The sequence below is a fragment of the Paralichthys olivaceus genome, chromosome 1 (assembly GCF_024713975.1).
Source record: "Paralichthys olivaceus isolate ysfri-2021 chromosome 1, ASM2471397v2, whole genome shotgun sequence".
NCBI classification, from domain to species: Eukaryota; Metazoa; Chordata; class Actinopteri; order Pleuronectiformes; family Paralichthyidae; genus Paralichthys; species Paralichthys olivaceus.
In genome coordinates, this window is record NC_091093.1 from 13905336 (window position 1) to 13930775 (window position 25440).

General features: G+C 40.8%; 1 protein-coding gene and 1 long non-coding RNA gene across 5 annotated transcripts in view; one reads left to right on the forward strand and one right to left on the reverse strand.

Annotated features, from left to right (window-relative positions):
• The window catches only part of itsn2b (intersectin 2b), a 35262-nt gene extending 12353 nt beyond the window's left edge, over positions 1-22909 (forward strand). The window contains exons 9-41 of one of the 4 annotated variants that reach the window (XM_069522304.1): positions 702-765; positions 1358-1495; positions 1609-1697; positions 2282-2544; positions 2683-2832; positions 2914-3054; positions 3255-3342; positions 3562-3701; positions 4175-4255; positions 4559-4719; positions 4870-5684; positions 5786-5907; positions 6012-6305; positions 6435-6631; positions 7097-7143; positions 7555-7721; positions 7876-7906; positions 8041-8162; positions 8425-8521; positions 8616-8810; positions 11722-11843; positions 12011-12117; positions 17238-17421; positions 18061-18159; positions 18316-18399; positions 18505-18588; positions 18722-18784; positions 19174-19323; positions 19521-19639; positions 19750-19832; positions 19949-20032; positions 20328-20501; positions 20726-22909. In XM_069522304.1, coding sequence (XP_069378405.1) covers positions 702-765; positions 1358-1495; positions 1609-1697; positions 2282-2544; positions 2683-2832; positions 2914-3054; positions 3255-3342; positions 3562-3701; positions 4175-4255; positions 4559-4719; positions 4870-5684; positions 5786-5907; positions 6012-6305; positions 6435-6631; positions 7097-7143; positions 7555-7721; positions 7876-7906; positions 8041-8162; positions 8425-8521; positions 8616-8810; positions 11722-11843; positions 12011-12117; positions 17238-17421; positions 18061-18159; positions 18316-18399; positions 18505-18588; positions 18722-18784; positions 19174-19323; positions 19521-19639; positions 19750-19832; positions 19949-20032; positions 20328-20501; positions 20726-20874 — 4904 coding nt within the window. In that variant the 3' untranslated portion in view covers positions 20875-22909. The remainder of the gene's footprint in view (positions 1-701; positions 766-1357; positions 1496-1608; positions 1698-2281; positions 2545-2682; positions 2833-2913; positions 3055-3254; positions 3343-3561; positions 3702-4174; positions 4256-4558; positions 4720-4869; positions 5685-5785; positions 5908-6011; positions 6306-6434; positions 6632-7096; positions 7144-7554; positions 7722-7875; positions 7907-8040; positions 8163-8424; positions 8522-8615; positions 8811-11721; positions 11844-12010; positions 12118-17237; positions 17422-18060; positions 18160-18315; positions 18400-18504; positions 18589-18721; positions 18785-19173; positions 19324-19520; positions 19640-19749; positions 19833-19948; positions 20033-20327; positions 20502-20725) is intronic. The other 3 variants (XM_069522307.1, XM_020079972.2, XM_069522314.1) reach the window with 3 other exon arrangements.
• On the reverse strand, positions 12173-16592 carry LOC138407234 (uncharacterized). The gene is made up of 2 exons (XR_011240653.1): positions 16393-16592; positions 12173-12705 (listed from the first exon to the last, which is right to left on the reverse strand). It is a non-coding gene; the product is annotated as an uncharacterized lncRNA (long non-coding RNA).
• Positions 22910-25440: the final 2531 nt, after the last annotated feature.

Sequence of the window (25440 nt, forward strand, 5' to 3'; positions counted from 1 at the left end):
TGATTATTTCATAACGGTAGCTTCCCTCTTGGAAGTGTATACTGTGTCTACACCAGCTGTGGGTGTGTTCAGACACAGGCACAGTTTTTCAACACACAAGTATGCAATTGCCTTTTCATTCTCATACTGCAAGCCTCGCTGAACCTGTTCTCTCTAGCATGATGTAGCTAATGATGTTCACACATGCAAGCTTGGTCACGCACACTCACATTAGCCCAATGATATTCTCAGTGTTGTCTAATGTGGTCCAGCACATTAAAAATATGATATGAATATTTATATATATATTTATGCTATTTATTTATTTATTTATTTTAGTTTTTTTGAGCTCTCAGCCAAATGTCTTTGTAGAAGATTGGATACAGCTCCATATTCTTCAAACAAGATGGACAAGAGCTGTCTGGAAAATTAACATGATGTTGACTGTTCAAGCTGCCACAGTCCCTCATTCATCATCTTTCCATTTAGGTTAAATGAATGAGGGCTAAGTTTCCCACTTAAAATTTAACCTTTGCAGACAAAACAGAGTCAAAAACATCAAGGAAACCAGAAACCAGTTTCTGATGAAGACATTTTTCAATTTTGTTAATTGGTACAAACCTTACCAGTACTTATACACACCCTTGTCCTCGGCTTTACTCTACCCCACCCGAACATCTGTGCTCTACAAATGCGCTGATATTTGTCCTTTTTGTTGTCAGGTCAACAGGTGAGAGGTGCCATGGCAACCACGATGCTGACTCAGACACAGCTGGCCTCCATCTGGTAAGTGGTGTGTGTGTGTATGTGGTGTGTTACAAATTCTTAGTATATACTAGTAGGAAATAAATTTGTTGTAAACAAGAACTCTTCATAGTGTGATATGTTTTATGCAATTAAATCTTAGTGGCATTATCTTTATATTAATACTATATATTAATAATATATTAATATTAATACATTAAAATTGATTAAGAATGAATCCTTAAGATCCAGAGGTTCTAATGGATTAATTCAGTAATACAGTTGAAATATAATATCTGTGATCAACAGACAATATATGTGTGCTTTTATATGGTAAAGCTACATTTTGCTGCAGCTAATGATGTGCACACACTTGAGATCAAAACCCATACGTATTTTATAAGTAGAGAAGGTTGCTTTTTAACATGGACTAAACCAGTGCAACAATACTGCATAACTGAGAAGAAAAACAGCTGATCAGAGTTGAAATTATACTGACATTATTTGTGGCAGTATTTAGGTGCTAAATATTGCCACTAATAACGCCACTTATCTCAAGATACTTTCCTCACTTGTATGTAATTCAACAGTAATACTGTCAGTGTATACATTTTTTTTTCTAACCCTTGTGCAGGACTTTAGCAGATGTGGATAAGGATGGCAAGCTGAAGGCTGAGGAGTTTATTCTGGCAATGCACCTGGTTGACATGGCAAAGAGCGGCCAACCACTGCCGCTAATGCTGCCAAGTGAGCTGGTGCCACCCACACAAAGGTATGTGCACATATGACTCAATTCAACAAGTGTGTTTAGATGACCTATTTAAAGTAACTGTTTTGAATAATGTCAATTTTGTTTATTCAAACAAGTCATTCAATCTGTTGCAGGGGTGCACTGAATGGATCCAGCTCTTCTCTCTATGCAGCCCTGACTGACGACTTCGACATCGAACCTCCACAGAAAGTCAAGAGCAACCGTCAGTACTCATACGTCCACACTATCTCCATTACTAAGAACGAAGATGTTGTGAGACTGAAATAAGATAATCACCACAGATCCCTCAGTACAATCAGTGGCTATGGATCATGGCTGTGTGGATACAGTCTATGGGCCAAACCCTCTTTTTATTTTTGTACATCTAACATAAACTAAACATGCACACATCGTTGTTAAATACACAGTAGCCACTTTCAGCAGGCTAAACCACAACCAGTCGGGAGAAGCTGTTATTATAATTAGTATGGGGTCACACACTTTGTTGTTGGGTTTGTACACACAGTCACAGCTGTACTAGCTAATGTTGGTTTAAGTCACCCAAAACATTAATATACATTAATCATATAAAATTGTCTAAAATTATGGTGAGATTGCAAAATTGTGTCTAGTTTGTTCCAGTTTGATCCACTTTCTATTTAAACCCTTCAACATACCTTTCAGCCATTCAAACTCAAATAAGTAATCTTTATTTATAATTTTAGGTAAATTTGACTGCAAACACCTACCCAGATTTAAAAGAGAAATCACAGTCACCCATTAAAACTTTATTTTCTATCTACTCAGTGTCATTTGAGGATAGATTCAAAGCCAACCTGGAGCGAGGAAATGCAGAACTGGAGAAAAGACGAGTGGCGTTGCAGGAAGCTGAGAGGAGGGAGCGTGAGCGGCGTGCTCAAAAGGAGAGAGAGGAGCGAGAAAAGAGAGAGAGGGAAGCCTGGGAGGCAGAGGAGAGGAGGCGGAAAGAAGAGGAGAGAAGGTTGGAGCGACAGAGGGAGCTAGAGAGGCAGAAAGAAGAAGAGCGACAGAGGGAGATAGAAAGAAAGGAGGTAAGGAATCATTTAGATACTCTTTTTAAATGTAAAAAGTTATGTAGGAATATTTCCTCCTTTATTTGTAGAAACATTGTTCACACTTTTGTGCACATATATTAACTTAAGCATCTTTTGTGACTATGCTCAATCAAGGCTGCACAGCGGGAGCTTGAGCGTCAGAGGAAGGAGGAGTGGGAGAGAAGGAGACGAGGAGAGCTCCAGATAAAGAGGGAGCAGGAGCAGGATGATATCCTCAGACTGAAAGCTAAGAAGAGGAGTCTGGAGATGGAGCTGGAAGCTGTGGTGAGTGGTGAAGAGAAAATGTATCAATAATATCAACAAATAATTGATCAGCTCTCATAGACGTACTCTACTCTACCTCAGGGTAACAAGCATCGTCAGATCTCAGACCGGCTGCGTGACATTCATAATAAGAAGAAGGTTCAGAAGACGGAGCTGGATCTCACCAGTCAAAGGAAAGAGTCACGTCAACAGGACATTAACAACGTACACAAACAGCTAGAGGTGTGTGTTTGAGTTATATTTTGCCAATGTTTTCCTGACACTGTTTTATTGTAGCAAAGTAGCCTTAAAAGTTTTGTGTTGTCTGTTATTTATGTGTGATCTTTGCTTTTTTGAGAAAGGGTGTTCAGCGTCTTACCCCAAATATATTTTCCTCCAGTGACGTATTTCTAATTGCTTTCGATGCTTTTCCTCTTGTTCAGGAGTTCCAGAGGAAGTTGTCCCAGATGACTCCGGAGCAGAAGAGACTCCGAGAGAAACTCAAAAACATGACCCTGAATAACCTGCCTGGTCAGTGCTGATAGATAGATGATATGATAGATGAAAGTAAAGAGCTCAGCAACAACAGTATAAAATAGATGTTCAATAAAAGAAGACAGTAGTTACATATATATGCGTGTGTATGTAAATTATGAAAATGTATGTTAATTTAGATAATAGGATTTTTGTATCTAAGAAGTATCATTGCACTCTTTTTGCCTTTATTAACTGTATGACATCTGTTTGTAGTGTCATCCATGTCCACCATGAAGGTGAGCGTTTCTGAGAAAAAAGGGAAGTGTATGAAACTGCGAGATCAGCTGGAAACTCTGGAGAAAGAGACTGCTGCCAAACTGGCTGAGATGGACCATTATAATAAAAATGTGCAGGTAGGAATTAATCACAAGCATAGAATAGTTGACACAGCAGTAATTTCTAACAATATTTCACATAAAGCACTGACATCAAGCCTGAATAACATGGAGCATGTGTCAAGGCAGAAATGTTTTCTGTAGTTTCTGAAGTGTTTCTGAAAGTGAATTGTGTTTCTTAATCTACATAAGATGAACAGGATGGTATTGGTAATGTGAAGCTTTATTACAGAGCCGGTAGTTTAGCTTTTTTACCTATTATTGCTGCATAGCCCTTAATGCCTAATTTCTCTCCTCCTTCAATCACCCCTCTCCTTCATAACTTTTTCTTTCCTTACTTTCCTATACTAATTTTATTCCTCCTTTTTCCTTATCTTCTCTCCCTTTCGTCTGGACTTCTCTCTTTTCTTCTCCTTTGGAAATTCCTTGTTCTTCTCTATACTGGAACCTGTTCCTCTCTTTCCTCTCACCTGTCTCATAAAACTTTACAGTATGTGGGATCTGAGGACTCTATGCTTCAGGCTGTCTTCTGTCTGCTGGCCTGCCTCCGTAACCTCTTCTACCTACTAAAGGTTTCAGCTTTAGGTCTCTTTGTTGTTCTCAGTCTTTTCTATTGTTCTTTGACCTGCTCATATTTCTCAGATCAAACACATCTCTTTTCTGTGCTGTTGTGTTTGAACTGTCTCTTTTTCTCTCACTCTCTTATACTGTCTCACTAAAATTAGCAAATTTTTAGCCACCTTAGTGCTTGCTTTGTGTTTGTGCATGCTTGTGTGTATACCTTTCTGCCCATAATGTTTGTCTGGTACGCTCATTAGTAAATTCAGCTACCTATCTCTCACTAGTAAAAGTTTGCAATTTTCTGTTCATGTCAGGAACTGAGAGAAAGCCAGAGGAAGCAGCAGGAAGCATTAGAGAAACTACGGAGCATCAAAGAGGACAAACGACGTGAGCTGATTCGAAGAAAGGAGCAGGAAGAGGAGAGGAAACGACAGGAGGAGGAAAGGAAGCGGAAGGAGGAAGAGGAAGCTCAAAGGTATTTTACTCTAACACAGGATTAGTTTTAGATTTTATAACTTAGCAAAATGAATGTTTCTTTACTTGCTATAGAATCTCCACGACAAAAAAGTACATTTCATCTTAATGAATTTTGACAATATCATTAATGTTTGCTTTCTACTCTCAGACGTATTAAAATCGAAAAGGAGCGCCAGTGGCAGGAGAAGCTGAGGATGGATGAAGAGGAGCGTCAGAGGAGACTCCAGGAGGAGAAAGAGGCTAAACAGAGGGAGGAGGAGGAGAGGGAGAGACAGGCGTTGATCCGAGCTGCAAAAGAGCAGGCCGAGCGAGAGCTCAGAGCAAAAGAGGAGGCAGAGCGCAAGAGACGAGAGGAGGAGAGACGGAAAAGAGAAGAGGAGGAGAGGAAGAAAAGAGAGGAGGAGGAGCGTCAAAGGCAGGTGGAGAGACAGAGGCAGGAGGAGGAGAGAAGAAAGCTGGAGGAGGAAAGGAGACAGCTAGAGGAAGAAAGGAGAAAACTTGAGGAAGAGCGTAGAAAAGAGGAGAAAAGAAGGAAAGATGAGGAGGAGCGGAAGAGGTTAGAGGTGGAAAGGAGAGAGATGGAGCACAGGAGGGAGAGGGAGGAGGAGGAGAGGAGGAGACAAAGGGCGGCCGAGGCCGCTGTCCGAGATGCAGAGACGAGGAAAAAGCACGAGGAAGAGGAGAGCAGGAAGAGAGAGGAGGAGGAAAGGCGAAGAAGGGATGAAGAGAGGAAAAGGGTTCAGCAGCAGCAGGAGGAGGAGAAGAGAAGGCGTGAGGAGGAAAGAAAGAGGGGGGAAGAGGAGAGGAATAGAAAGAAGGAGGAAGAGGAAAGGAGGAAAGCCGAGGAGGACAGAAAGAGAAAGGAGGAGGCATCTCGTAAGCAGCAGCAGCCCAGTGGAGGAGGGAAGCTGGATATTCAGGAGAAACTGACAAATCTGCTGAGAGGACTGGAGGAGAGGAAAGGTGATAGAGACACACACACACACACATTATAGAACTTATTAGTTGTCAAATGTAGTGTCTTCTTGTATTTAGTCACAAAACCACTTTTGATCTCGTTTTAGGTGGACAACCCAGAGCCACACATCACAGGAAATCAGCTGCTCTCACTTCCTTTAAAGCGCTTTACTCGTTCACTGCACGAAACACCGAAGAGCTCAGCTTCAATGCAGATGATATCATTGAGGTCAGAATGAAAATGATGTCCTATAAAACACAAAGTAGAACTCTTTCCCTAACTCTTCCTCACTTTTTTCTCTTCTCTCAAACGTGTCTGTCTCCTACTGTCAGATTGATGAGACAGCAGAGCGGGAGGAGGGTTGGCTGTATGGCAGCAAACAAGGGAAGATGGGTTGGTTCCCAGAGAGCTACGTCGAGAAAGTGACCCCATCAAACACTTCTAATAATGCTGCTGCTGCTGCTGCTGCTGTTGCTGCTGCTGCTGCTCCACCAACTGCTCCAACTAAGGTGCCGCTCCAGTCACAGCTTTCCAATGCGCTTGAGGCTGCCAAAGCAGGAGGCACCAAATCTGCCTTCACACCAACACACTCTCCACACCTCGCACCCTTGGAGACACAAGGACAGGTGAGAAGTTTACAGAGATTATACTACTGGAGCAGCTATAAACCTTTTATTACCATAATATGATTATTGAATGCACACAATCACTTAAAAATGTTCACTGTGCTTTCTTTATTTTTATGCTTCTCCTAGCAGGTGGTAGGAAACCTGCTTGCCCAGGCCCTGTGTTCGTGGACAGCAAAGACGGACAATCATCTGAACTTCAACAAGGACGATGTCATCCAGGTGCTGGAGCAGCAGGAGAACTGGTGGCTGGGAGAGCTGAATGGTGAAAAGGGCTGGTTCCCGAAGACTTACGTGACACTGCTGGGAGAAGAGGAGAGTTCAGAGTGAGTCTGTTTCCCCATTTGCTCACCAATTACTCCTTCAGCTAACAAAGCACCAGACATTTGACTAAAAGATGTTAAAGTTAGGCAAGTTAAATTGCAAGCCTTATTATCTATTTAGATCATTTCTTAGGGACTTGAATAATCTTGAATGATAAAAGTGTGAAGTGTGAAACTTCAACTTTCAAAGTAGTTTAGTGTAACTTACTTTTTTTATTCCATTTGCAAACTTGCATAAACTCATTTGCCCAAAACACGTACCTGTGTTCTACTTTCCGAACCAACATACTTGTTGTAGCTATAGGGATGATTTTATCTCGGGGTAAATCATCAAAACAAACTCCAGTCACATGATGATGTGATACAGCCTTTTGATCCAAACACAGATGAGCACTTGAAGAGTGAGAAATTGAGAGGTGGATGGTACATGTTCCAGGATGATGTAATGTTGTCTTTCTGTGTTTATAGCAAGAGTTCCCCTCCTGATGAGTCCAGTGACAGTCTGCAGCCTGAAGGTGCACAAACACTTGTATTATCCTATTGCAGTTCAGTTGATATTAATCTTCATAATTTAAATATATTATACACTCACACTGTGTGTTGCTGTTGCCTAACTTATGATTTCTAGGTTATTGAAGGAGCACATGTTGTATTTTATACTAGTTCCATCATGAGTTTATTGAAACACAGAAATTGCATGTTTCTCCACTAAATCTGCCTGTAAAGATGAAATCCTCATTGTTCAGAGATGGAAATGAACCTTTTATAGTCTATTTTGAAAATGAATACAGTCTATAAGCACTTAAACTTTGTGGTCAGTGTATGTGATCTGAAATCTTGTGGCCAGTCATTCTCCTTAATTCTCCAGTCAAGCTTCTTACTACAATATTTTGTATTTTTGATCTTTTGCTCATCTTCCTCTTCAGAATATGTGGCATTGTATACATATGAGTCTCCGGAGCCTGGTGATTTAACGTTCAAAGAAGGGGACATGATCTTGGTGAGCAAGAGAGAAGGAGAGTGGTGGAACGGCTCGATAGGCGACCGAACAGGCTTGTTCCCCGGCAACTATGTGAAACCCAAAGAGACAGAGGTAAGAACTCATTGAACACACATGGGATAAAATATATAATAACACTGGATGGTGTTTTGTTATTGTATTTTTGTGTACTGTACAACAGATTATTTAAAGATATATTACAAATTCTGTTGAAGTAATAAAAGATTCACAATTTGTATAATTTCAGACATCGAGCATTTCTGGAAAGAAGAAGCAAGGTAAACACACCATGTTTTTTAAATAATACATCTAGCTGGGACTCAAATACAGGAACACAACTCTCCTTTTTTACTTTTTTGCTGCAGTTAAAATGGAATATTTGTTTATTTTGTATGTGTGTGTGTGTGCACAGAGATAGGCCAGGTGATCAAGGCCCACTCCTCTGCTGGCCCTGAGCAGCTAAATCTGGAAAACGGCCAGCTTGTCCTCATCCTTGGAAAGAACGCCTCTGGCTGGTGGCTAGGAGAACTACAGGTCAGTGTTTGCTGCTGTTTGTTTGTTTTGGTCAATAGTCGTGTGTGGGTGGTAACCATAGAGGGTCTGTGATTAAGCTCATCTGCATTTAACTCAGCCTCCAGCAGTGGCACCACATCAGCGCAGCAGCCAGAAGCTCTTTTATCGTTGTTCGTTAGAGCAGTGGTTCCCGACCTTTTTGACATGTGATATTACTGAACTCAGCCAATATCGCTGCTTTCTGGTTAAAGCCTCATTATCCACATTTGTTTTCTGACTCTAGGCCCGTGGTAAAAAGAGACAGAAGGGCTGGTTCCCTTCTTCTCACATCAAAATATTGGGATCCAACAGTGGAAAGTCCACCCCAGCCCCCCAGCCAGGTAACGCACTGAAGAGTCCACTCCATTTTCTACAATTGTGATGTGTGAAATAAGTTATGTGAGTAAAAACAAAAGACACTTTCTCCTCTCTCAGTCTGTCAGGTGATTGCCATATATGACTATACCGCCGCCAACGGGGACGAAATGAGCTTCTCGAAAGCTCAACTGATCAACGTCATAGACAAGAGCAACCCTGATTGGTGGAAAGGAGAGATCAACGGGGTCACTGGCCTGTTCCCCACCAATTACGTTACGATGACCACGGCAGAATGCGACCCCAGCCAGCAATGTAAGAAAATCTCTTTAAATCGTATCATGACTGTAGATGAAAGTAAATGTGCATGTTGAAAACACAGAGACGTCTTGCTTCCATGTGACTAATACTTATTTATTGTGCTGTTCACTGATGCAATCCCCATCTGTCCTCACTGATATTCTTTGTTCCATCCATCTTTTTATTCCTTCTTCTCACTGACTATCTCACCTTTTTCCTTCCCTCTCACTTCCCAACCTGTATTTCTCCCACCCTCCCTGTCTCTCCATTCTCCTCTTTCTCCTTCTAGGGTGGTAGAAAGTCCTCTTCCTCCTCCACCACCTCTTCTTCCTCTACTCCTCCTGACTTCAGAGAGACCCACTATTACACTCCTCTCTGAACGGGCAGTGTCTGGACTCCCTGTCGACTAACCTCTCCCACTGAGTGTGTGTGTGTGTGCGTGTTTTGCTTAGAGAGTAAACTGGAAAGACATGCAAACCGATCCTGTTACATGTGAATGAATCAGGACGTAACCAAGTTTCTCATGACTCTGTGTTTTTTTTGTTTATCCATTAATTTGTTAAAGCCTTGATGCCTTTTTGATCATGAACAGAGGGAAAGAAAACAAAAAAGTGTCTGAATCAGAGGGATAGTGGGTCTCTCTGTGGCTTCTCCCTCTTCTTTTCTGTCATTCCTCCTCATAAAACACTTCTTTTTCTCCCTCTTTTCTTCCATGTGTATCTTTTTTCTTTCTCGCTCTTTGTTTAATGCCTTTTTTTCCCATTCTAACTCTCCACTCTCACAGAGCCCAATATTTTTCTCAGACAAGTTTTACTATTACTTCTAGGCCTTTTTCTCTCATAGAGTTAGAACAAATAATGCACAAACCTTCAAGCCTGATAATTTACGCCCGAGACGCCTGCATTTTGTCTTAAAATGCTTGAAGCAAGTCATGAAGTTTGCTGTGCTATATTCATAAAATAAGTATGTTTGAAAAATGAGTAAAATAAACATATTTATATTTCAGGATTAAGTTAGAAACTTGAGTTGACAGTCTGCTAAAAGTAAGAAAAATCCCAAAAATATATTTAGCATTAATATCCTTCACTTTATTTGAGCTGTTGCCTTTAACCATTTTGCAGTGGACCTTTGAAAACCAGTTAAACTTAATTTGGCAAACAATGGTTTGAGTGTTTTGTCCTCTATATTTAAAAGCCATAACTGTGTCAGATGTCATCACTAACGGGGACAGAAGTAGATTTGAAGTGAGACAAATACTGACAGACATAAGCTTTGCCTTCTGCAGTGATTACAAACTGCTGCTGCACCTTATATTGACTGAATGCTGCTTTCTTGCTATGAATGTTTTTTGTTTGTGTAGAAAGTGAATGCACCTTGAAAAATAATTAATATAAGGTTTATTTCTTAAGGTCCTCAAATGTTAAAAAATGATCTATGCAAGCATCACATCTGTGGATCTGTTACTCAGGCTGATAAATACTGAAGTAAAACCACATCAAGCCAATGAAAAATTATAAATACACTCCGATAAACACTAATGCAAGTAAAAGCAAACTGCTGCTAATGTGTTTGCAATGTTCTCTTTCATTTTCATTCAGAAGTTCACTTGGATTCCAAGTGAAACTGTGAAGTTGCATTACGAGTTCACAGCAGCAAAGGCTGTTAGCACAACTGACTTGAGGACATATGCATGAAAAGCATTTCTGGTGTAAGATGGTGAAACTATTTTTGAAGATGTGCCTAATAATATATTTTATGATTCTGAAATAAAACTTTAAAAATAAAGACTCATTTGGGATTATAGAAGTGTTGCTCTATGTAATATCTAAGCTCTGGGGTGTGTGTGTGTGCGTGTGCGTGTGCGCGTGTGCATTGTCAATACAATAAATGCGATTAAGATCAACAGATATTTGAGACTCAGCGTTACATCCTCTTTCCTCATTAAAATGTATTTTAAAAAAATCCTTTTTATAAATCCAGACACTCTTTTTGTACTATGTCTTAAATAATTGCAACTCAGACAATTTGAATTAGTTTCTCCCCTCCTTTTCTTTGGCTTTACAAAATTATAACTTCTATCTTCTATCCTATAATATTGGCTTAAATGTTTTACTGTTAGAATCTTAGATTTCTGACCTGGACATTACTGTTTGGGCTTGTTTTAGGGGCAGTAATTGTAGAAAATACAAAATGTGAAAGGTAACATGCAGTGAATGGGTGAGAGAGAGAGAGAGAGAGAGAGAGAGAGAAAGAACGAAGACATCCCTTTTCCTGTTTTGGTACAAACAGATTTGGTCCAGGAGACGCTTCAGTCTGACACCAGAAATTAGGAGATAACAGCACAGAAGTAAAGACACAAACAGGAGAGACGGAGAGAGAGAGAGACTTTGAGAAAGTCAGACAAGACTTTGAGACAATCGCACAATTATTCACAGACAGATTTGGAGTCATAGCAATGACTTTACAGAACAGATTTCACTTTTTAAACCTTTGGGATGACAGAGACAGTGAGGGGGAAGGTGGAGAAGGAGAGGAAAGGGAAGGGTCAGTAAGGGTGAACCAGTCCGTTTCTACAGGACCCTCAAAATGGTCTGACGGGCACCAGGTATCAGGTAGGTGTACGCGTGTTGGGGTGTGTGGTGATCTAGGGTTTCTTATTTATTTGTCCTTCCCAGTTTTTCTTCTTCCTCTTTTGCTGTCTTCCTCCTCCTTTCTGAAAGTTTCAAGGTGCAGAGAAGGTGCAGTAAGAGGAGTTAAAAGCAGCCTTTTTGTGTGTGCGTGTTTTCCATGCCAAAACCTCCAGCAGGGGGCAGTAAATGCAGTGACGTGTTGCTGTGGTGTAAGCAGTGTAGTTTTGTAAAAGCGGCTGCACTGGCTACTGTTAATGCAACCATCCGCCCTCTTGTGTGTTCTTCCTCTCATGCAGGGTGTGCAGACCTGAACAGCCTGGACTCACTGAGCCCTCAGGAGAAGAAGAGACAGGGTTACATCCACGAGCTGATACAGACCGAGGAGAGATACGTGGAAGACTTGAATATAGTGCTAGAGGTGAGGTACACAAAAACACACACACACACACACACACACGTCCCTCGGGAAAACTCATGTGTTGACCAAATACAATTGTGTCATGGTGTCTTCATGTTCTCCTGATCACATATCTGACATTGTGTAAAAAAAAAAAATAATAATAATGTCATTGTGTGTGTGTGTAGGTTTTCCACAAGCCTATGTCAGAGTCAGGCCGGTTGAATGAGACAGAGATGTCCATGATCTTTGTCAACTGGAAAGAGCTGCTGGCCTGCAACACCAAACTTCTCAAGTAAATATCTCATGAACAAAGAGGAGGGGCTCAGGAAGGAGCATTCATTCTGATACAATGTTAAATGCAACAATTTATTGTTGGGTACAAACATGGAGCTACATTTCAATTCAATTCAATTTTATTTATATAGCGCCAATTCATAATTTACATTATCTCAAGGCACTTTACATTTAAAGGTCAAGACCTTAAAACAATATTAACATAGAGAAACCCAACAGTTCCCACAATGAGCAAGCACAGGCGACTGTGGAGAGGAAAAACTCCCTCATTAACAGGGAGAAACCTCTGGCAGAACCAGGCTCAATGTGGGCGGTCATCTGCCTCGACCGGTTGGGGTGAGGAAAGAAAAGTAAGGGGGGAGGAAAGGAGAGATGGGTGGAAATCGGGGGAGAGAAGAGAGATGAGGTGGAGAGAGAGAGACCGGTAACAATTTGGCACCATCAAAATCAAGGCTAACCATAACAATAACAATGTATAGATCTACAACATGACTAGATATATTAATAAATTGCTGAGTTCTTGTAATAAATGCAGACAATGGTGATGGTGGTCGTTGTGGTCCTGTAGTCCCGGTGCCGGAGTTATCTGAAACGAGATAGAGAGAAGAGCCAGAGGGACTATGGGAGGACAAAGTGACACTTTGACATGATGACATGTTAAAACTAATAAATAAATAAATAAATGAGTGTGGGGGGGCAGAGAGACAGAGAGACAGAGGGAAGTGAAGAAGTGCTCAGTGCATGATGGGCGTTCCCCCAGCAGTCTAAACCTATAGCAGCACAACTAAGGGATGGTTCAGGACTCACCTGATCCATCCCTAACTATAGGCTTTGTCAAAAAGGAACGTTTTTAGTTTTACTTTAAATGCTGAGACAGTGTCTGCCTCCCGAACCCAGAGTGGGAGCTGGTTCCACAGGAGAGGAGCCTGATAGCTAAATGTTCTACCTCCTGCTCTACTCTTACAGACTCTTGGAACCACTAGAGAGCCTGTGTTTTGGGAACGAAGTGATCTACTTGGATAATAAGGTGTTATCAGCTCTTTGATATATGAGGGGGCGTGATTGTTGAGGGCTTTAAAAGTGAGGAGCAGGATCTTAAATTCTATTCTAAATTTTACCGGGAGCCAATGTAAGGAAGCTAAGACAGGAGTGATATGATCTCTCCTTCTAGTTCCTGTCAGCACTCGTGCTGCAGCATTTTGGACCAACTGGAGACTTTTAACAGTCTTCATGGAGCATCCTGCTAATAGAGAGTTGCAGTAATCTAATCTAGAGGTTACAAACGCGTGGACTAGTTTTTCAGCATCCTGCTTAGACAGGATGTTTCTAATTTTGTTAATATTGCGCAGATGGAAGAAAGCCGTCCTAGACACTAGTTTAATATGGGGGTCAAATGACATGTCTTGGTCGAACAACACTCCAAGGTTCCTCACAGTGGAGCTGGAAGCCAGACTGACACCATCCAAAGTGACTATCTGGTCAGACAGTGTTTCTCTGAGATGTTTAGGGCCAATTACAACAACCTCAGTTTTGTCTGAGTTTAAAAGTAGAAAATTTTGGGTCATCCACGCCTTGATATCTTCGAGACATTCCTGAAGTTGAACTAGGCGATTAGATTCATCATGCTTCAAGGAAATATACAATTGGGTGTCGTCTGCATAGCAGTGGAATTGTATGTGGTGCTGTCTGATAATGTTGCCTAAGGGGAGCATATATAGGGTGAAGAGTATTGGTCCAAGGACAGAACCTTGTGGAACTCCATGATTAACTTGCATGTGCATGGAGGAGTCATTGTTAACATTAACAAATTGGAATCTATCTGATAAATATGATTTAAACCAGTGTAGTGCTGTTCCTTTAATTCCTATATGTTGTTCTAATCTCTGTAGCAGAATCTTATGATCTATTGTGTCGAAGGCTGCACTAAGGTCCAACAAGACGAGGACAGAGACAAGTCCATCATCTGATGCCATAAGAAGGTCATTAGTGACTTTCAATAGTGCTGTTTCTGTGCTGTGATAGGTTCTAAATCCTGACTGAAATTTTTCCAATAAACCGTTACTATCTAAGTAACCACACAGCTGGTTAGCAACGGCTTTTTCTAGGATTTTGGAAATGAAGGGCAGGTTGGATATGGGTCTATAATTAGCTAAAACCTCTGGATCAAGCGTAGGCTTTTTAAGCAGAGGTTTAATAACGGCTACCTTAAAAGCCTGTGGTACGTAGCCGGTTAGCAAAGACATGTTAATCTGATTTAATATGGAACTGTCAATTAGGGGGAGGACTTCTTTAAAAAGTCTAGTTGGAACAGAGTCCAGCTGACAAGTAGTTGGTTTGGATGATGAAACTAACGAGGTCAGTTCAGGAAGATCAATAGAGTAAAATTTGTTTAGACATAAATCTGGTGCTATGGTTTCAGGACCAGACAATGAATCCGTGTTATTCACTGGGAGGAGGTCGTTGATTTTATCCCTGATGGTTGTAATTTTATTAGCGAAGAAGCTCATGAAGTCATTGCTTCTCAGATCTAGAGGAATAGATGGGTCAGTGGAGGTGTGACTTTCTGTCAGCCTGGCTACCGTGCTGAAGAGGAACCTGGGGTTGTTCCTATTTTCTTCTATTAGTAATGAGTAATACGAGGTTTGGGCATTTCTAAGTGCTTTTTTGTAATTTATAAGGCTATTCTTCCAGGCTAGGTGGAAGTCTTGGCGATTGGTGGAGCGCCACTTCCTTTCTAGCTTCCGCGATGTCTGTTTTAGAACGCGCGTTTGGGAATTATACCACGGAGCTAATCTCCTCTGACTTACTCTCTTCTTTTTTAATGGGGCGACAGCTTCAAGTGCTGTTTTTAGTGAGGCTGCAGTACTATTTACAAAGTTATCAACGAGTGTGGGAGTAAGGTTTTGATAATCTTCTTGTATTGTACTGACACATGGCTGAGAGGGAAGTGAGGAAGGGAGCAGTTCTTTAAATTTGTGAACAGTTTTGTCAGATAAACATCGACTGTAATAGACTTTCCGTCCAGAATTGACGTAATTAACAATTCTGAATTCAAATGTAAGTAAAAAATGGTCAGACAGAAGCGGGTTCTGTTGGAATATTGTTACATTTTCTATGTCAATGCCATATGTCAGGACAAGATCAAGAGTGTGATTCAGGCAGTGGGTCGGTTGATTCACATGTTGAGTGAAACCAATCGAGTCTATTATTGATTTAAATGCTGAACTAAAGCTGTCATTGGCAACATCTACATGAATATTAAAATCACCGGCTATAATGATTTGATCTGTTTTAAGGACTAATTCTGATAAAAATTCCGAGAATTCAGATAGGAATTCAGAGTAAGGGGCGGGTGGACGATAAATGATGACTATATTAATTGGTTTATGTGACGTCAGGCTTGGGTGGACGAGGCTGGTTCTAAGATTTTCGAAAGAGTTATAACTCTCTTTTGGTCGGGGGTTGATAGATAGATCAGATTTAAAGATTGCTGCAAACCCTCCACCTCTGCCTGTGTTCCGAGGAATGTGAGTATTAGAGTGGGTTGGGGGCGTCGCTTCATTTAAACCTACATATTCTCCGTCTTGTAGCCAAGTTTCGGTTAAGCATAATAAATCTATTTGATGATCAGTAATGAGATCATTTATAAGTAAAGATTTTGAATTTAGTGACCTGATATTTAATAAAGCGCATTTTATAGTTGTGTTTTCAGCTGATGTTTTGGCTGTGTTAATTTTGACTAAGTTTGAGTGTATCACCCCTCTCCTGTGTACTTTTGATTTAAAGAAATTAGGTGGTCGGGTGGCAGACACAGTTTCTATAGGACATTGTGATGGTGACTGTTTGAATAGAAGCGCAGAGAAGCGTGTAGGACTGCGACTCTGCCTCCTGGTCTCAACTCTGGATTGTCACGGTGTGGACTTTCTAACAAACGTCGTCATGTTTCTAGATATGAGAGCTGCTCCATCCCAAGTGGGATGAATACAGTCTCTCCTAATCAGACCAGGTTTCCCCCAAAAAGTTTTCCAATTGTTAACGAAGCCCACGTTGTTATCTGGACACCACCTCGACAGCCAGCGGTGAAAGGATGACGTGCGGCTAAACGTGTCATCGCTGGAAACATTAGGCAGGGGTCCAGAGAAACTTACGGAGTCCGACATTGTTTTTGCATATGTACACACCGAATCAATATTGATTTTTGTGATCTCCGACTGACGTAGTCGGAGGTCATTACTGCCGACGTGAATAATAATCTTACTGTACTTACGCTTACCCTTAGCCAGCAGTTTTAAATAGGACTCTACGTCGCCCGCTCTGGCCCCGGGAATACATTTAACTGTGGTCGCTGGTGTCGCTAACTTCACGTTCCTTAGAATAGAGTCGCCAATAACCAGAGTTTGTTGCTCAGCGGGTGTGTCGCTGAGTGGGGAAAATTTATTAGACACGTGAACGGGTTGGTGGTGAACCTGGGGCTTCGGTTTAGGGCTACGCTTCTTGTTTCGCACAGTCACCCAACCCACCTGTCCTCCCGGCTGCTCGGGAGCTGCTGGGGGGGCTGGAGAAGCTACAGCTATGTGGCTCGCACCGGCTACTGGGGACTGGCTAGCTACATCTCTACACGATCTACTCTCCATGGTGCAGAGCCGCGACTCTAAAAGGCTCATCCTCGCCTCCATCCTGGCAAATAAGCTACATTTAACACATGTGTCGTTATCGCTAAAGGAGGCAGAAGAGTGACTGAACATCAAACACACTGAGCAGGAGAGAGCAGGGGAGTGAGAGGGAGAAGCCATCGTTAGCTGCTAATGCTAAATTGCTTTAGCTAACGGGTAGTGTGTAGCTCACAGTGGTTTTATCAACGAGTCGCTGAGACAAGGGGGTGTATGAGCGACAAGTCAAGATAGCACAACTATGAAAGCAACTTAGAATTAGCGTAAATGATTAGGATGTGAAAGGGTACAGTGAGAGACGAGGAGGAGAAGAGACCGATACAACACACAGTAGCTAACACCGGAAGTGACACAATACGCTCACCGCAATACGTCAGCACGTCCCACGAGATGTCGAGATGCGTTCTCTCCAGCTCCAACATGTGTTTACATGTGTACATGTTTGCAGGGCTCTACGTGTTCGTAAGAACACAGGTGGGGACAACATGCCGGTGCAGATGATTGGAGATATACTAGCTGAGGAGCTGTCTCACATGCAGCCTTACATCCGTTTCTGCTCCTGCCAAATCAACGGAGCCACGCTGCTCCAGAATCGCACCGACAACGAGCCGGACTTCAAGACCTTCCTCAAGGTACGGAGCAGAGAGGAAGGAGTGAGCAGGAGAGTTGCAAAAAAAAATCATAACATGAGAGAGAAGAAATGTGGCACCATGGTGAAGGTCCTCACAAAGATAGAGAAAAGATGGAGTTCATCATATTTTAAAGATTTAAAATTCAAACACAGATAAATCCCCAAGCAATCACCCACTGTTAGCCAGTCAGCTATTCTTTTCTTTCACAGTTTTTATGGTCATTGCTTTTGGCTACGTAATGTCAATCAAACTTTTAATACATTACCTCATCAGTGAACATGATTTGTGCCTGATTTTCACCACAACGCTTCATGATATCATCAAACTACGTCTTTTGTTATTGTTAAAGGTGCCTAACGGCCAAAGGTTTTAGGTTTGAGGCCTTTATGATTGGGTTTTTGCTTTTTTATATATATCTGCTGTACGAATTCCAGTTTTACTTGATAAGCTTACAACTTGTATTTTTTTGTTTTCTTCTTATCGTTAGTTTCTTTTTTCTCTCTCTCGACCTTTTATCTTCAGCAACTTTGATGGGGAATCAAAACTATACTTCTGCGTATTAAAAAATTCTCTGTTGTCATAAACATGAAAGAAGAAAAATGTTTCCTATTCCTCAATATTGTTTTTTATTCCCATCAGAAAATCGCCACAGACTACAGGTGTAAGGGAATGCCGCTGTCCAGCTTCCTGCTGAAACCCATGCAGAGGATCACACGCTACCCACTGCACATCAAAAATGTAGGTCAACGCGGCCATGAGTGTATTTGAGCTGCTTGTTAAATGGTTCAATTATTGAACCTACTGTGTGTGACGTTTTTCTATTGCCTCGTCTCGTTGCAAACTTGTTTGTTGGTGTAATTAACTTGTGTGTGTGTGTGTGTGTGTGTGTGTTAGATCCTGGAGTGCACTGCAGAGGCCCATGCTGATCGAGATCCTCTGAGAGAGTCTCTGGAGCGAGCCGAGGAACTCTGTCAACAGGTTCGATTCTTCACTTAAACACTCATTCATGACTTTATTCTGGATAAAACATACTTTTTATTTTTATTTAAATAATGTTTGATGCTGAATGTTAAACTTGACCAGGTGAACGAGGGCGTCAGAGAGAAGGAGAACTCTGACAGACTGGAATGGATTCAGACCCATGTACAATGTGATGGTGCTGTAGAGGTATTAAACCTTATTAACTCAACTAGTACTAGCTTGATTACCCAATAAGTTGGTGTAGGTTTTTATTACCAAAATGTTCTATAATGCTCTGTTCTACAGATAATGTGAGTTTCTTTGAATTGTTTCCCCGCAGAACCTGGTCTTTAACTCTCTTACCAACTGTTTAGGCCCCAGGAAGTTACTCCACAGTGGTAAGGTGAGTAACACTGAAGTGTTTCTTAAACTGTGGAAACACAGCAGGCAACAACTCTGGTGGTTTTTCCTATTGTAAAAACAAATAAGTATTACAGTGATACAGGAAGATTAAATGTGAAACATTACAGGGTCAGATCCTGTAATGTCGTGGTTACATGTCACAAGCCTCAGACGATAGAGACACCAGGAAAACCAGTAAACAGATTTTCACAGAGGAGACAAGCCGAAACCTAAACCAAAGATTCTGAGACATGTCGAGAACAAATGTATTTTGATGCTGAATAGTTCATATATTACAATAATCATCCCTGAGGGGAGAGGATTTACAAAAGTAATGCTGTCAGTCTCATGTTATTATGACTTTGTGTGACGAGTTTCAAATGTTTCTAGATGTTCAAGGCAAAGAGCAACAAGGAGCTGTGGTCTTTCCTCTTCAACGACTTCCTGCTCCTGACGTATGCAGCGAAACAGTTCACCTCTTCTGGGCCCGATAAACTGTTCAGCAACAAGAACAATGCACAGCTCAAGATGTACAAACCAGTAAGACATGCACGCACGCACACACACACACACACACACACACACACACACACACACACACACACACACACACACACACAGTGGTAATGTGTTCCTTTGAGGCTGCATGAGACTTCATATTTTCTTTATTCACATCGTATGAAACATTTCCGTTATTTGTGTTCCATGACAGTTTGTTGTCTTTGTGTTTGCTGCAGCCTGTGCTGTTAAATGAAGTTCTGGTGAAGCTGCCTGATCCTTCCAGTGACGAGCCCATTTTCCACATCTCACACATTGATAGAGTCTACATCCTCAGGACTGACAACATCAATGAACGGTATATGCCTACACACACACACACACACACACACACACACACACATATATTCACACACAGACAGATGTTGTGTGTCTGTTGGTGTATTTACTCTGTGTTTGTGCTGTCAGGACGGCGTGGGTCCAGAAGATCAAGGCTGCGTCTGAAGAGTTCATTGATACGGAAAAGAAAAAAAGGGAAAAGGCTTATCAAGGTTTGTGGAGACTCACATAGTTTTACTGCTGCCAACAAATATGATGATATCTCAAGAGTAATGTGTGTGTGTGTGTGTCTGTGTGTGTGTCTGTGTGTGTGTCTGTGTGTTTGCAGCTCGGTCTGTGAAGTCAAGTGGAATTGGCAGACTCCTCGTCAACATCTTAGAAGCAACTGAGCTCAAGGCTGGAAAACCAAATGGTAAGCTGGAATAAACTGGAGGATTTTTTTTAACCTTCTTAGACATGTTTTTCAACATTTCCATTGCTTTTTATAGATAATGCTCTATCTTGGTTAATTTCACTGTTCAGGACTGAGTTTATGACAAATCAATCAATAAGGAGATCTGACCACTTCCTTTGTTCTACTATAAGAACTAGACGATCATGTGTAGGATTCTTTGGGCTTGGCAGATGTCTGAACTCAGCAGTTTTCTTTCCTTTTCCTCCTCTTTGCTGTTGATCTCCTCGTCACCTGTCTTCTGTCCCCCCTCTAGGTAAAAGTAACCCTTACTGTGAAGTGACCATGGGAGCTCAGATCTTCACGTCGAGGACGCTGAACGACACGCTGAACCCCAAGTGGAACTTCAACTGTCAGTTTCACATCAGAGATATTTACCAGGACGTCCTCTGCATCACCATCTTTGAGAGAGACCAGTTTTCACCTGATGGTCAGTTACTTGCTATATTTTCTCCCAACAGATTCAGTTGTAAAAGAGTTGTTAAAATAACCAGTAAGTCTCAATTTGATCAATTTGAAATCTGTGTAGTAGTTCACATATCATTAGCACATTTTAAATATATCTCGATAAATATATTTTTCAATTTTGATCTGAGCATTTTTCTTCAAATTCAGTTCTTCAAAACACGTGATCTTTGATTTTCCTTTTACCAGTTTTCCTGGGTCGGACCGAGGCTCCTGTAGCAACCATAAAGAAGGAGTTGGAGAACAAGGGACCAGTGACGCGACGTCTTCTGCTGCACGAGGTTCCCACAGGGGAAGTGTGGGTCCGCCTCGACCTGCAGCTCTTCAGCGGCAAATAGTCTCGTAAAATGAGCTGAAATAAGAAACCACGTCTTCTATCAGGACATCCAAATGAGGATAAAATACCAAAACAAGAAAAGCTGCTTTTTGTCACATACACCAAGTCAGATGGTTCCTGCATTGAGCAATACACCCCTGAAAGCTGTGTTTCACACAGAGGCCTTAATATTTTAATATTAACCAGCACTAATGATAATAATAATACCTCTTATGTTGTCTGAATCTTCCAAATGGAATTAGAGCTGTATTTTTATCACCTAATAATGACGTCGGATGGAAAGGGAAGCTCAGTCAGTGCAGGAGTTTGCACCTTTACGATATTTACACTTAAAAAGAACTAAAGCCTGTTTTCTCAGACAGTGGAGAGTGTGTCATGAAGCTTTTTCTGGGTCCTCGACTGTAATCATTTATAATATCAGAGGAAGTTAAAGAGAAATTAACAAAGCAATGAAACCATGAATATAAAGGTTACTCTTCTCTAGAATCACACAGCTTAATTTTTGATTATTCAATCACTGACACACAGTTTACCAATTTCCTTTAGTTGAAGTTTAATTAGCCAGTGTTTTTCTTTTTACTTTCAGGATGTATATTAGTTGAATATAAAACATTTTATTATGAGAAGATTGTGACTGGCTTCCATGACAACCCTTTTTATCATCACTGACTGTAAGTTGTCTGTCTCAGTTGCAGTAAGGGCATCATCACCAGTAGATGGCAGCAACATAAAATACATTGGACAAACTGGCAATGAAGATTTTTGTCAGCGGCTCTGATCTAGAGTCAGTTTACCACTGTAGACAGAAGAGCTCAGGATGTGTTGTTCTGGGCTGAGTCACCGTAACGATTTATCTTTGTCTTAGTGTGTATGTGTGTGTTTGTGTGAGTGTGGTGTAAAAGCATAGAGATGCTTAACAAGCGAGAGGACTCTTGACATGCTGCAGCTTTTGGAGTTTATTTTTAACTTCAGGCCTTTTGTCATATTTGAACTGAACTCTTTTAATCTGACTGGGATGCTCATCTCTTTAGGATATACGTCTGCTTCTTCTTCAGCTCAGGCCAAATAACTTCTCCAAGTACGTGTGCGTGTGTAAAGTAATATTGGTTGAAAAAATGAGGGAGGAATAAAAAGCTGTAATGATTTATTTTCACCTCGAACTCCTCCATCTCTTCCTGCTTTACTGTTCTGTGTAGAGGATTTTAATGCTGTCTGTGTTTTGAGGTGACGCAGATTGAAGGTTTATGTTTGTGACCAGTATTTTCCATCTTGTATTTTTGCTCTTTAAATTTTTACCCTGCTAGATTCACTCTCCACTCTCCACACTGCCCTATAGGAACATCCACCGTTAAAACCATACAAGGATATGATGTGTAGAAGCTGTATATTTGTGTTGTAGGTTGACTTTTTATGGTGTCTTCTGCTTTCTTTTTGCTCTCTTGCTCTTTGCATCCTGTTTATTTTTGAACTCTGAGTGCCCGCTGGTGTTCTGAATATTAAGGAGAAATTGTCGTATTTATTTCTTAATTTATGCATGTGTGACTATACAAAGGTTTGGAGCAGCTGTGTGTGCTGTGTCCTCTTGGATAATCAGTTGGTATCCACCGGGTTTGTTTAGAACATGTGTGACAGCAGATATTAAAAATCATTCTGCTCATCTGCAAGTTTTACTGTAAGTAGACTAGGTCACTAGTCTTTTTCTTAGGCCTGCTGTTTTTTCTCTCTCATTCTGTTCATTTGTCTTATTCAATCAACAAATCTGTTTTTTAATCTTATATTGATTTAGATTTTTTTTCTGTGTGTGGATAATGTGCAAAAAGACTGGTCTACCTTCTTAGTGTGTGGAGGGGTGTTAAAAGTTTGTCTTCTGTTTTACTTTTTATTTTCCGCAGCTTTCTGCATTGACTGCTGCTGTGCTAACTGAGTTAATGGCCTGGAGTCTGTAACCTGCTGTTTCTACTCACTTTGGCCTCTATGTGGCACTCTCTTTATTCAGGGTTTCTTAAGTCAAATTAAAGGCATTAAAAGTGAACAAACTGTCTTTTTATTATTGGGTGGCTGAAAAAAAGTGATATTTAACATTGTGCTTTACATTGTAAAGCAGACAACCTCCTACTGCAGAACATAGAGGGTGAACTTCAGCTTTAGACTTAATCTGTCCACCTGTCACTTCACAAAAACCATTAACTGTTCTACTACTTCAGCATTTGTACCAAACTACACCATGACCGTTATCAGCGCCACCTGAAGATGGACCTGCCACTCACCTCCACCAAGGAGGATAGGCTTTCATTTCTGTCTGTCAGCAGGATACAAAAAACCTCTGAATCCATTTTATTGAAACTAGGTGGAAGACTTTTGGAGGGGATTCGATTAAGGGGGTGGATCTAGGATTTGTACCTCTCTCTTCAACATTGTGAGAGTTGTTTTTTTGGATATTTTCACCAAACTGAAATTATTCTTGGATTTTGATGAAAAAACTAATCAGGCTTATGAAGAAAGTTGATATTGAGTATATGCATTGTGATGCAGCTTGGTTGAATTTAACAGAATGATTGAGCCTTGGTGGAGTTAAGTGTCTTTTTTTGTCTGGAATCATTATGCGGTATTAATGATAAAATCATTTATAAAAGCTGCCTACAATGAGGACACTTAATGTGTGAGAGGTAAATCTAATGCAGTTCATTAAATATATTATTAAGTCATGTATATTGAATGTTTAATTTAATTAAACCAGACTCAACTCTAAGTACATTCAAGCAAATGAAATCTTGAATTCTGTAAAAATTAGGGGGAATCTTATTTCATTGTCCCTGATTTCTGTCAGTGTCCGGCCACAGAGTCACAGGGTTGAGTGTGGAGCTGTCAGTGCGCACCAATAGGCCTCATTATGTCCTTCTTCACCCTCCACTGACTCTGGGTCCACAGGAGCAGTAGTCGTTATGTAAGCACACTGAGCGGCTCTGTGAGGACAGCAGCACACACGGATGCAGAGCAGAGTCGACGACGTCAGCTGAGCACAGCCTCCTGCTGCACAGTGCTACAGTGATACATTAACAGATTCAGTGCAGTGATGGAAACTGATCTGACTCTTTGTCTTTGCACTTGAATTAAAACAAAGTGTCACAGACTTTGCTGAACCGCTGTGGATGTTCTCTAGATCATCACAGCAAAATAAGAGTGAAATATATATATAATAAGAATCTTCAGTGATGCTGTGCTAGTCAGAGACATTAGTCATAAAATACAACATGGGTTTTTAATTTTAGATCCAACTAGAGATATAAGTCATGTCTCATGACTAGTTGTATTTAAAGGTGGTTACTCAAAACCCACAGATATATATCTTGGCACTGTGCACAGAGCTTTTTAGATTCAGCTCATTGTTTCTGTTTGTTCTGGGTCAGTCTCACCACAGCCTTCAGCTCTGAGAGCCTTCATTCAGGATGTGGTGGGGACCAAAGGCAGAGCAACAAGGACTAATGAATTTATCAGGTGGGCACAAACACAGTTATTGTTACTCCATAACTGTTTCCCAACAAATGCCTTATAACAACAAGGTGATAATATATTAATATTATGTTCTCTCCTGACTCCAGTTGGCCTAACAGGCAGGTTTGAATCCATGGGATAAATGTGGTTTTGTGACAGCTGCCACCTTTGTACCCTACTGACAAAATATTTGAGTAACAGTCTGAATCATTTATATGTGTATTATTTATAGCGCTCATGTAAAATAAATTGTAAATCATCATCCTTTAGGTTTTTTCCACCCTATTAATAAATATACAGTAATGTAGAGGAATAGAAATGCAGAGGGATGAGGTAAAGGGAAGGAGATGGTCAGAGAGAGGAAGCCAGTGAGATAAAGTATAAAAGAAAAGTGCAGTAAAGCAGAATCAGAGAGTAGTTTGAAGGAAGACGGAGAAAAAACAGAAACAGAGAATATAGACATCTAGAGAGAAAAGAGAGAGATGGAGCGAGAGAGACGTGCATGGAGGAAGAGTCTGAGAGGTTCAGTTCTACTTGATTCAGTCATGGGAATGATTTGATTATCACCACATGAACAGCTGTCTTATGTAACACACACACACACAATAACTAAAAATAATGAGGGTCTCTGCCCCGGCCAAAAACCTACACTGATTAAAGTTGGCCTGTAGCAACAAGAGAGTAAAATACGTTTCACATTAAAGAATATCTACAGACGAGGTCTTTATAAGATGAACAAGGTAAATAAAACAGAATGTAAATGTTTCTTTTTCCTCATTTAGTTGTTGACCAGGTTTATATTCAGGATAAGGAAATAAAACATGTCTTTTCGGAACTACCTGATTAATTATGTATTTAATTATAATTTGGCTAAAGTGCAGGACCTTTACATATAAGAGTATCCTAACAAGTTATCATTAACAATTCATCACATGACTGCTTGAATATAAAGAGGGTTACTGTATTCATGAAGCCACAGAGAAGTATATAATTTCTCTCAGCCATGTTTCTGATTTTGCTTTTACTTTTCCTTTCTTCAGTATTGTTCCAGGTATCTTCAGGGAAAAAGCTCCAG